Source organism: Cyprinodon tularosa, unplaced genomic scaffold, assembly GCF_016077235.1.
Source record: "Cyprinodon tularosa strain WSP-4 unplaced genomic scaffold, ASM1607723v1 ctg752, whole genome shotgun sequence".
Lineage (NCBI taxonomy): Eukaryota > Metazoa > Chordata > Actinopteri > Cyprinodontiformes > Cyprinodontidae > Cyprinodon > Cyprinodon tularosa.
The window spans coordinates 159,094-171,355 of record NW_024039510.1 but is presented as its reverse complement, the minus strand read 5'-3'; the positions used below and the strand labels follow the sequence as shown (position 1 = coordinate 171,355).

Here is a 12,262-nt window from a genome sequence, read left to right as displayed (position 1 = left end):
TTTCCTACCTCCTTCCTCACTGGAGAATTATTCATATAGCTCTTATCATGGCGACTGCTGATGCATGTTGGATTAAGTGTCCTAATGGATTTACAAAATTTGAAAGGAAAACTGTTTCAGGGATTGTCAAGCTTTCCTGGAATATAATAATGCTTGTTTAAGATGCTGATTTAGAATCCCTAGATTTTGACACACAAAAGCTCAGAGCGCTAAACTCCAATATAGAAAAAAGGGGGATAAGTAGCTGGGCGCACTGTTTAAAAGATTTGTGATGTATATAGGATCTAATATGAACAAAACATGCATACATTTTTGCTTTATGCTGAAGTCAGCTTATTGCAGATACTAAATCATTTATAGGGAGGTGGGGAATTATTTAATTTAATTTCTATTGATACTGCAGTATACAGCTTTTCCAGATTTTCATTTTTCTTCCAACTACAAGTTTTAACAAATCTGGGGTTTATGGCAACAAACCTCACCCAGAGGAAATTCGTCCACATATGTTCAAACATAATAAACAATTAACAAAGAAACAAGGAAAAACACAATTCTGTTAAATTATTTATATGTCTGGAATATTGCAGCCACTGCTAAGAGCAATGATACCAATCTTTGTTTTACACTTTGCTTTTTTGGGACATTTGTCAAAATTATTATTTTGTGGTATTAACCACAACAAGACCACCTGACCAAATGTAAGATGTTGCACATGTGTGCTTGAGTAAACAAGGGACACATTTTACCAGCATAGTTCTGGAAAGAAAAGGTAAAAGTCCAAGATTAAATGTGGAAAAAGTGCAAAATCAGATGGAAAGATGGATGAAACACAAGTAGTTCTTGAAATACTCATTGAATGTTGGTGTTCAATTAAGCTTGAGCTAAAGCTGCAGAAGCTGTAAAACGAGTAAATAAAGACTATCAGAACTAACGCTTGGCATATATTTCTTTATTTGAATAATAAAGAAATTTTCTGTGTTTTGGGTATATGCATGACTGGCCATTGTAAAATTAAGGTTTGTGGTTATAATTTCCAAAATTGCAAGGCACTGTAGCTGTAAAAGTGACTTAAATCAGATGATATCCAAATGATGGATAAATCTTGTGCCTTCCCCACCAGGAGCGCAATGCTGAAGATGCCATTGAGGCTCTGAAAGAGTATGAGCCTGAGATGGGAAAGGTGTACCGGCAGGACAGGAAAACCGTGCAGCGAATCAAAGCCAGAGACATTGTTCCTGGTGACATTGTGGAAGTGGCTGGTAGGTTCCCCTGCACTTTACTTTCCACTTATACACACTGTCTTTCAAAAGTCACATTTGGATGTAATATGGGAACATTTTAAAACTGCTTAAAATTGACCAAAACAACTTTTTTGATGGTAGATATTATATTTTAACATTAGATCTTTTGACATAAATATTTTTTTTATTTAATCATTTATTAACTTATTTAACTCCTGCAGAGAAGTCCTTTAAGTCCACGTTCGTCACTATAGAGAAGCTCAAGGTTTAAATCTTTATTCCAAAGAGTCACTTCAGATGTGACTGGCGCTCCAAAATTTTTGTATTTTGCAATATTTTAGTAAAACATTGTTTCCAAAAAAAGGAAAATCAGATCTTTATCTATTTTTATATATTTTGCTATAAATATGTATCTTAATGTATCTCCTTGGTCCTCCTGACACTGAGTTTTCCTATCACGCTTTAAGCTCCTGAAGATTCTAAGTCATCAGTCATCAGTACCATGCTTTAAATTAATTCTAGCTCCACAGTCTTTCCTCCTGAAGGTCTAGTCAGCATAATACAGCAGCTAGAAACCTTCCAGATGTGAAGATTTGGCTTTGAAAGTGCCCACTCACTGCATAGGGATGAATGGAAGCTGGCGTGCTGAGGAATGCTGAAGTCCTTAGGAACTGTACCTTTATCTTGTTACTCAGTTTGACCTTCAAGTGATGCTTAGTTTGTGTGCATAACAGAGGGTTTTATTAATAGCCATCATTGGCTGTTAAGATTGTGGAATGCTGTATTTATAGAGGCGCTGACAGTTGTTTAAATGACAGGTGTCTGGTCCCACCCTGTGTGTTGCCTGCTTGTCGTGATCATTGAATAACATTAGACTTTGTGATAACCTTGACAAGGACAAATGGAGTTTCATTCTTCATCTAAATCCTTATTTTTTGGATTTTTTTCTGTTAAAAAAAATCACAGAGGGCAGCTTGAATGTTTTTTCTTCTGCAAGCTTAAAGATGAAATCTGCTCCCCTCCTGCTCCCCTCCTCTGAAAGCTGACAAAGGTAGTGGTAAGCCTTGCTGTCAGCATTATGAGCATCCCAGGAGGCAACAAAGAGTGGAGGTTTCATCCTGCAGCCAGAACAAGCTCGTCAGCTGTATATGTTTTCTAAATCCTCCACACATCTTTTAAAATGGCTCCTGTCAGACTATGTTCTCTTAGCTATAAAGTGATCTGTGCAACGTGGAGGCAGATGGTGATGAGGCTGAACCTTGCTAAATGGCTGCTAATTTGAGATAGATGGGTCCTCTGTGGGTTCTTCCACTGTGGGAAGAAATGCTTGAAGAAAGTCCTGCAGTTCAGCTGTTTTTAGATTTTTCTTCTTTTATAACTGATCAGAACCTCACCTTTGTGCTTCCCACTGTAACCTTAGTGTCTGCTGATTATATTTTTTTCATTTAGTTATACAACAAAATTAGGAATTGTTGTTACTGCATTTTTTTAATGTTGAGAACGGTTATGAATTTACTGTCATTAAATTAATTAGATAGTTTAATGACACTGGCTTATAAAGTTAGTTTACTTGAATTTAATCCCTGTCATAACACAGTGCAACATATCAGTTGCCAGTTTTTTGTTTGGGCTTGAGGGCTTTCATATTCGGATGTTCTCAGAGCCACAGAGCTTGCTGTTAAGTCTGCTACCAATGCTTGTATAGGGTGTCCTGCTTTTATTGTACTGGAGGGAGAGAAAGCCTTCACCTTATAGGGAAGCGCTTCTGCAGATAACTTCCCCACCCTTTCTGTGGACTATTGCTACTGTACCCATCAGCACCCACCACTAAGATTCCAGACACCCGGGAGAGTATGTGGCATTTACTGAGGTCTGGCAAATGTCTGTTGTCACTGAGGGATGGCTTTTTGGCAAAAGGCTTTTACTTGTCTGAAGACCAAAAGGGTTGCATTAAACGCCAAGTGGGGAGCCAGACTCAAGAAATGCAGACTCAGATTATCATAGCTACAGACATAAGGGAACAAAGGTTTGTATTTAGATTATCTATTGGCAGAACTAAGGCTTAGCTAAATGTGATTCTATAGATTTATTTAGTCTGAATACAAACTGAAAATGTTATACATTCAATCTATATGCATGGTGTTTTAGGAATGAAATGAACTCACACCAGTATTCCTTTTCATGATTGCATGGATTTAGGTCTATACAAATCTTTAACCCAAAGAGCCTTTTAAACCTTGATGGTAATTGTTGTGAATCCATTTTTCAAAAATCCCAAATATTTTTTATTGATTTTACTCTCCTCTGTTTCATAAAAAGAAAATTAATTTTTAAACACTGGCTATAATTTAAATAATCCCTAAAAGAGAAATGGAAGTAGAAAGACATGTTGCTATTCAGCCCCTTTTTATTTTCTGCTATTAAGTCTGTCCAGGTGTATCATGGTTATATGATGAAATAGTAATAACATAAATGATAAAGACTGACAGTGACACTGTTTCTGCTATGATTCTGCATTATAATTTGTTATTCTTTCACTTAAAATCCTAAATTAACCTTAGGTCTGCTCACTATAACAAATAGATATGCTCCCATATACCTGTAGGATCACTTGGCTGGAGTTTTCTTCATCGGATGAGTTCAGTTGCCAAGGTTGCACAAACAGTGTTGTGATGCATTCTTTATTACGGATTTATGAGACAGAAATTTATTTAAATCCTAAAAGACGACAGATAGATGATGCTTTTATACAATGCAGTTATAAACTGATTCTCTTTTAAAGCTAAAATCTTTACATAAATCAAAGCCTCAAACAAGAGGCCAAGAAACTGGTGACCCATTACATATTGTTTTATAGTTATAGAGACTCTTAAAGATACCATAAGCTGAAAGAGCAACCTCCTCAAAGCATTAATTATACCCAAATCATAAAACATTTTTGGCTGTTAATATTCTCTCTTTTGGTATAGTTTTTGCTTCAATGTGTTTTAAATTCTGTATAAAAAATCTACTTTAAAGATCCTTTTGATATCCGAATACCATTCCATTAATTGAAAAACATTTTTGACAAAATAATTATTAGTTGCAGCCCTAAAATGGTCACAGTAAAATGAACATGGAGGAAATAAGTAAACAGCATATTTGCAGACACAGAACCCTTGATAGGCTTTCTTCAGTTTCTCTCTACTTTTAATGATTTATCAATTTTTCTATTGAATTCAGTTATCTATATAGCACCAATTCACAACATGTCTACTTAAAATACTTTAGAAATGATAGCGAAATGTTTGGGGTTTCTTTCCTTACATGGTGTTGGTTTTTGAATTCATGTTGAGTATCTGCACTCAAATAAATGATGCTGATGACCTTATCAGTGGGAGATGCACTGGGAAGCCTGTTGATGTGAAGGGGCCCTTTCAACATGACAGGATACCAGTCTTTGTTCAGCTATTATCAGCACATAGAGCCTTTAGGCTGTTTCTGAGAAAGCCGGGACTGCTGTCCCCTGAGATACAGCAGGTGTAGCTGCCACTCAAAGCTGGAAGGAACAAATGCTCCAAATTAGATGGTGTTTAAACCGCTGAAATAATGAAATTGGGAAAAAACACTCCCTACTTACAAGGTCATTTAAATGTAATGTCTTTTTATTTTTTTTCCTGTGATGTAACACATAATATATATATAAAAAAAACAGATACAGGTAGATCCTGCTCAGTTACTCTTCTCCACTCCTTTTGTTCACTGTCATATGGCTTTAATAAAGCATGTAATTTCCTGTCTTCCATCAAATTAAACCATTTAATGAAGTCCCAATCATATTTATGTCTACAGAGCCCACCACCAGTAGTACCCAAAGCTAAACATTCAAAATAGAAAATGTAATATTTCACGTTTCCGTGTAATGTGTAATGACCTCAGAAACATGGGCCCAATATTCAGCAGACAAACAGGACGGTTTGAAACAAGTTTATTTCAAAAAGGGAGTGCCAGAACTTCTTCTGGGGGGGTTATCAGATTCAGTCCAATTCAGAGTTAGAAGAGAGAGGACGAACCCAGGGGGAGATTGTCCACTGCGTAGGATCATTTCGACTTCAGAGCACAGGGTGCAGGGGAGATTGCGCCAGCCGACTCTGAGCAAGCAGTAGTGTCCGTGAGGGATAATCCAAAGCCCAAGTACAGTCCAAACCAGATTCACAGACCAAGAGATCAGAGAGCCGAAGAGGTATCCAAGGAGAATTCAACACTAGAGTTACTCTCACTGAAACAGGTAGAATAATCTGGCGCTGATGGCAGGCAAGCAAACAGCATAAATAGCTGTGGGAACCAGGTGAAACAGCTGCAGGGCCAATTAGACAGGTGAGCAGGGGCAGATGACAAAACCAACCATCAGAGCCAGGACCATAACACTGCTCATTTATAGAGTATTTTGATCAATCTACAAGGAATAGTCTAGTTGCCGATTGGTTTTTTAAAAGTTGAACTGAAGAAAGGAATGCTGGGGAATTCAGTGCAACCAAAGGCCTCAGAGTTGTATAGAGACTGTAGGTGAACAAACGGCATTATGAAGACCAAAGTTGTATTTTCCATAGCATGCCCTAGGTACGTACAAGTTCAATTCAATTCAGTTCAGTCTATTTATAAAGTGCCAATTCACAACACCTGGTCCTATTCAATATTCAGCAGTCTAATGGCAGTGGGGAAGAAGCTGTTTTGGAATCTGCTGGACCTGCAGAGGCTTCAAAGCATCTGATACAAGCCCAGCAGTTTCCAAAACAGCTTCAAATCCTCCTATTGTTGTAGGTCTAAAATGTTTTGACACAACTTACATTAGTAAATTACCAGGTCTATAAGTACATTTTCCCGTGGAATTGTGCCCTACCATAACCCATTTCTGCAGTTTCTATTCCCTCATATGCAAAATTGCAGTGTTAAATAGGATCACATAAAATACTTTGCCTCAAAATTGGCCTGCTCATTACAGAACGGCCTTTTATGGCTCTTAAGTCCTTCATTTCTCTTCTCTTTTCCTGACAGTGATTGCTGTGTTGTTTTCCTCCTGGGGGGCACAGCAAACATGGCTGAGAAGAGTCCATGTATTGAGCTGCTGTACTACTGTAATGCTGAGTTGCTGCTTTCAGAAAATACACTTCTCATTTACTTAGCCTTCATTGCACCAACTACCCAACGACAGCTTTTAACCAGGCACATGCGTGATTGTGTGTGTGTTCCTGTTTGGCCATCCGAGTGAGAGCCATTATTCTTATTTTACCAGTAAAGCGAGGTCCAGTTTTTGCTAATTTAGGTCATTTCCTAGTCCCCACAAGCTGTTTTGCAAGGGGTCAGGTTTAGTGTTATGGTGTGAATTGAATTTAAGGGATAGGTATGCACTGGTATTGGCAGTGATGTGTGGTGAGGTTCATGGTTGGTGAGGCACTGACTCCTTTCGAGTAAAATTTAAAAATATATCAACTTAAAATTGTAGCTTATTCAATTGGCTGCTGGTTATTTTGTAGCGTTTTTCACACACACTCTCTATCACACGTAAGGTACGTATTAAAGATGAGAAAAAATATTACAATTATAGCAGTGAGAGAAAGTGGCATTTGCTCCACACCTTCCGTGTGTCACCCGTTAGACAATTCATACAACACAACTGAGAGTATAGAGTAGCATATAAAAAGACAGATTTGAAACTTGAAGTTTAGTGATATATTTTATTTTTGGCCAAAATGCAGATGAAGACCACACGCCTTTCCTTAGCCACAAAAACCTCTGTTACTTTGTAGCAAAAGTCCTTCTTATTTTCCTTTAGTTTTAAAAGTCTCTTGGCCTAAATAGAGATGATCACCCAGGAAGGAAAGTTTTCCTGAATTGGTCAACCTCTGTGTTGGCTCATCGCCCCATTCAGTGTGGCGGAGTACTGCCCTGCCTCACCCTGTGCTCTTTCCATGCGGCTTTATGTCCCATCAGCAAAACTACCTATTTCACTAACAAAGATTAAATGTAAATGGTTAAAGACATTAGCCAGAGGCTCTGTCTCACTTGCAGTCAGACGCACATCCCTGGGTAATGGTAAGGTGAAAGGTTTTTGTCAGGTTTAGAGCATTGAAAGGGTTGAAAAAAATACCTGAAAATGAATGCTCCTATTATGAATACATGGTCCACACTACATATAGTAAGAAAATACTGTGTGTGTGTCTGTGTGCTGATGAACTTTTTTTGATACATTGTGCAGCCCATTTTAGGGGAAAATGGCACATTGTGTGTGAGCGTTTCCATGTACTGTTTGCATAACAACGCCTCCTGAATTTAGGAGCTGCTCAACTGGTGATTAATTTATATCTCAATTGCTTCAGCAGCAGCAATCGTTTATTTATAAGACTAAAGTCAATGGCCTGAGTAGGCTCTGTCTTTTAGTCCTGCCTGTTTGGGTACTTTCACTAATTCGTAGCATTTTTTCATTGTAGTTGGAGACAAAGTGCCTGCAGACATACGCATCTGTTCCATCAAGTCAACAACTCTGAGAGTAGACCAGTCCATTCTGACAGGTGAGAATAAATTCATGCTAGTCGATAAACTCTGACTGACCTTTTTAATCAGTTTTTAACTCACAATAATAGAAATTTGATAGCATTAATTTTCCTTTTCTGTTTCATGGTATTTTTTTTTGTTAAGAACCACATTTTTAAACTAATACAAAATGTTTATACTTTGAAACATTAAAGTAATGGCTTTAAACTATTAACTGGCATATTACAGTAATAAAGATTTGTGTAATATGCTGGTTTAGCTGTATAATCTAGGTTTCAGCCACAGTCTTTTGGGCAGATGACGCCACCAAAAAAATAAAATACATGTTTTAATTATTTTGCAGCAGAATAAGAATTCCATGAAAAACAAATTGATTAAAATATCAGAACAAATGTTTACACACTGACTTACTCACTGACTCAAAGCCCAACCATAATTTTACATTTCTTTGAAAATAACTTGCTCTCTGAGCTCCACTGGAAGAGTTCATGGTAGGCGTGGCTCTTAGTCAAAGGCTGCCTGAGCAAAATCAGTCTTTCAGTTTGGAACTGCACAGTACCCTCTACTAGATGACGTTGAGCCTGAAACCGAGCCGATACTACATTTGAATGAATTAACCATATATATTGTAAAGGGATCATACTAGACATTGATATTTAAGTAAAGGGATCATACTTGACATACACATTGTTAAAAAATGTAACAAATTAACACAGATATAAGTCATCACAACAATCTGTATGTTCTCTGTGCTTAATGTTATCAAAAACATTACTACATATCCTGATGCTTTATATTGCTCTGGCACCTGTACTAAAGAATTTACCCCATAGAAGTGGTTTGACATGAGCTTCTTGTTTATCAGTCATACATACATACGTACGTATGTACGTACATACATACATACATACATACATACATACATACATACATACATACATACATACATACATACATACATACATACATACATACATACATACATACATACATACATACATACATACATACATACATACATACATACATACATACATACATACATACATACATATCTGAGTCCTTGCCATTGTTTTACTTGACTAAAGGACTGAAAAAAGTCACTTTTGTAAAATAAATAAAACATTTACTTTAAAAGGGTTTGCCTTATGGGTGGGCTGTACAAAAGAAGAGTGGTTGTAGAATAAATCAGTCACCAGGCAAGTTTTAGCTGATTTGACCTGATGTTCTGTGTGGTTCTTGTAGGCGAGTCTGTTTCTGTCATCAAACACACTGACCCTGTCCCTGACCCTCGAGCGGTCAATCAAGACAAGAAGAACATGCTCTTTTCTGTAAGAGTTTAACTACACACTTTCTTTCAAACATCCTCCTAAAAGCTTAATCAGTTAGTTTTTTTTGTTGTTGTTGTTGTTACTATGAGGTTCTGTTGAGCAAAGTATTTTGTTTCAGGGTACCAACATTTCAGCTGGGAAGGCTGTGGGTGTGGTCGTGGCCACAGGAGTCAACACAGAGATTGGTAAGATCCGTGATGAGATGGCAGCAACTGAGCAAGAGAAGACACCTCTGCAGCAGAAGTTGGATGAATTTGGTCAGCAACTCTCCAAAGTTATTTCCCTAATTTGCATCGCTGTGTGGATCATAAACATTGGCCACTTCAACGACCCTGTCCATGGGGGTTCTTGGATCCGTGGAGCAGTCTATTACTTTAAGATTGCTGTGGCTCTGGCTGTTGCTGCCATTCCTGAGGGTCTTCCTGCTGTGATCACTACATGCCTAGCTCTAGGCACCAGACGCATGGCCAAGAAGAACGCTATCGTCCGCAGCTTGCCTTCTGTAGAGACCCTGGGCTGCACCTCTGTCATCTGTTCTGACAAAACTGGTACTTTGACCACCAACCAGATGTCTGTCTGCAGAGTGAGTCTCACAGAAACACATACACTCTTGGTGCCTATGATACAGCTAAGGTATCGGTGGAGCTGATAGCTTGCAGTGCTGCTTTTGCATCACAATGCAGCTTAGCCAGCCAGCTTTTGGTTCCCTTTTGCACTTTCTCAGCATCACCACAAAACTTCTTGATCGTGTAAGGTTAAAAAAAAAAAAAAAGTAGTAGTCCTTTTTTTTGTAGGTAAGTGTGTTTTCTTACTTTTTATGTTTTATATCTATCTTTTATAAGTTGTGTTCTGTAGAGATTTTTAACTTGAAAGCACTTGAAAATGATCAATTTAGAAAAGGTGTAATAGGAAAATCAGTTCCCACCTGGAACTGATTTTCAGTTGCCAACTGTTTCTAATTGATTTTAATCGATTTAGTTTTCCTGAAGACATAAAGGAGAGGAAAATATGGTTTTAGCCGAAGAGGATTTAGCCTTAACTCAGTTCACACCATAACACTCTTGATTAGGATAAATCCCCTCTAGCAAAATATTAATTTCTAGCCTTCTTGATATGAAGCTATTATTTCTTTACGTAAGCTTGTAGAGGCAAGCTCACAATGCGTGTGTGTGAGAGAGAACTGTCTTACTTTTAATCAGTGTTTAAAGTTTTTAGAGCTAAATGAAAATGATGATAAAGCCAGAATGTATCAGCATTTTACATTGTTGATAAATTAGCATATTTAGCAAATTAACCATCAGTCTCTGAGCCAGAGAGTCTACAGTCATGGCCAAAAGTATTGAGAATTACACAAATATTATATTTTCACATGATCTGCTGCCCTCTGGTTTTCATGTGTGTATGTCAGATGTTGTCATCACATACATAAATAAAATTGCAATCATATTATGAGTAACAAAAGCTTTAAATGACAGAATGAGTTAATGCAGCAAGTCAATTTTGCAGTGTTGACCCCTCTTCTTCAGGACCTCTGCAATTGCTGATGAAGATTCTCAGTCATCCAGGTCATAGTCATTCCGTAAAAATTAAAAATAACGTTTCGCCACCTCTCCAGGAAGCTTTCTCAATTCAAATGTCTGGATCCGCAGTGAGTTTGAGTCTTATATAGACAGGGTCTTGTATTGCTCGGAAACATGCAAATGGTAACCAATGAGTGGGTCGTTTGGGTCCATCGTTCACCTCTAATATCTGAAACCTGTCTATGATTCTGAAGGTCGGTCATTAAAGGGGGGGTATTGCCATTAAGGGGGGGATTGTCTCCTGTAATACCTGAGACCTGTCTATGATTGTTAAGGGATTGTTAAGGGACGGTTGTTAAGGAGGTATTGCCGGTGAACAATACCTCCTTAACGACCGACCCGAAAGACATTCTGGTACCATTCTTTATTCATGGCTGTGTTTTTAGGTAAGACTGTGAGAGAGCCGACTCCTTTGGCCGAGAAGCAACCCCACTCATGAATGGTTTCAGGATGCTTTACAGTTGGCATGAGACAAGACTGGTGGTAGCGCTCACCTCGTCTTCTCCGAACTACTGTTTTCCAGATGTCCCAAACAATCGGAAAGGGGATTCATCAGAGAAAATGACTTTACCCCAGTCCTCAGCAGTCCCCTCCCTGTACCTTACCCTATACCTGATAGATTGTTGACTGAGATGCAATCTTTTTAGCTGCGATTCGCTTTCCTGTTAGGCCATTTTTGTGCAGTGCAATGATGACTGCACATGTTTTTATAGAGATAACCATGGTTCACAGAAGAGAAACGATGATGCCAAGCACCAGCCTCTTTTTAAAGTGTCCAGTGGTGTCATTCTTACTTAATCATGACAGATGGATCTCCAACCCTGTCCTCGTCACCACCCACACCTGTGTTAATATAGCAATCAATGAAACGATGTTAGCTGGTCCTTTTAAGGCAGGGCTGCAATGACGTTGAAATGTGTTTTGGGGGATAAAGTTCATTTTCTAGGCAAATATTGACTTTGCAATTAATTGCTGTTACGCTGATCACTCTTTATATAATTCTGGAGTTAATGCAAATTATAAAAACTGAAGAAGTAGACTTTGTAAATATCAACATTTGAATCATTCTCAAAACTTTTGGCCATGACTGTAGATCCTTTTATTCTTTGGTGCATGGCAGCGTTTTTGTACATGAATATATCACAATAACAACAGCTAGTATTAAAGCTGCTGAAATATTACACAAGGAATAAGCTAAAGATAAGCACTTACCTTAACCTATCTCTTTGTGTTTGGAGCCTGAATAAAAAGGTGATGTACCTCTATATTTGCAAAGTCTTTTAAAATGGTTTTACACCTCTCTGCTTTCTCTGGCCTAAATGTGAAAACTTAATTCATACTGAAAATAGTGAAACTTTCTTACAGTAACATCTTCTGCTCTGAGTGTTATTAGCTTAAACTATTTATTCTAAGCTCTGTTTATTAATTGGCCAGTAAATAATGCTTAATGAGTTTAGGGATGTCCCGATCACGATCTGAAAATTGGATCATCCGATCTTTTCCTATTTTTCGGTGATTGGAGCTCAGCTACTTTAGATGAAGAGTTGTGCCGATCTTTACACAACTGCCATAAAGTACC

At 37.9% G+C, this 12,262-nt stretch overlaps 1 protein-coding gene across 3 annotated transcripts in view; it reads left to right on the top strand.

The window, feature by feature from the left end:
- atp2a2a (ATPase sarcoplasmic/endoplasmic reticulum Ca2+ transporting 2a) overlaps window positions 1–12,262 on the top strand; it is a 38,413-nt gene that overhangs the window by 13,508 nt on the left and 12,643 nt on the right. For all 3 annotated transcript variants that reach the window (XM_038270159.1, XM_038270158.1, XM_038270156.1), the window contains 4 exons: window positions 1,121–1,259; window positions 7,709–7,789; window positions 9,018–9,103; window positions 9,222–9,686. In XM_038270159.1, coding sequence (XP_038126087.1) covers window positions 1,121–1,259; window positions 7,709–7,789; window positions 9,018–9,103; window positions 9,222–9,686 — 771 coding nt within the window. The remainder of the gene's footprint in view (window positions 1–1,120; window positions 1,260–7,708; window positions 7,790–9,017; window positions 9,104–9,221; window positions 9,687–12,262) is intronic.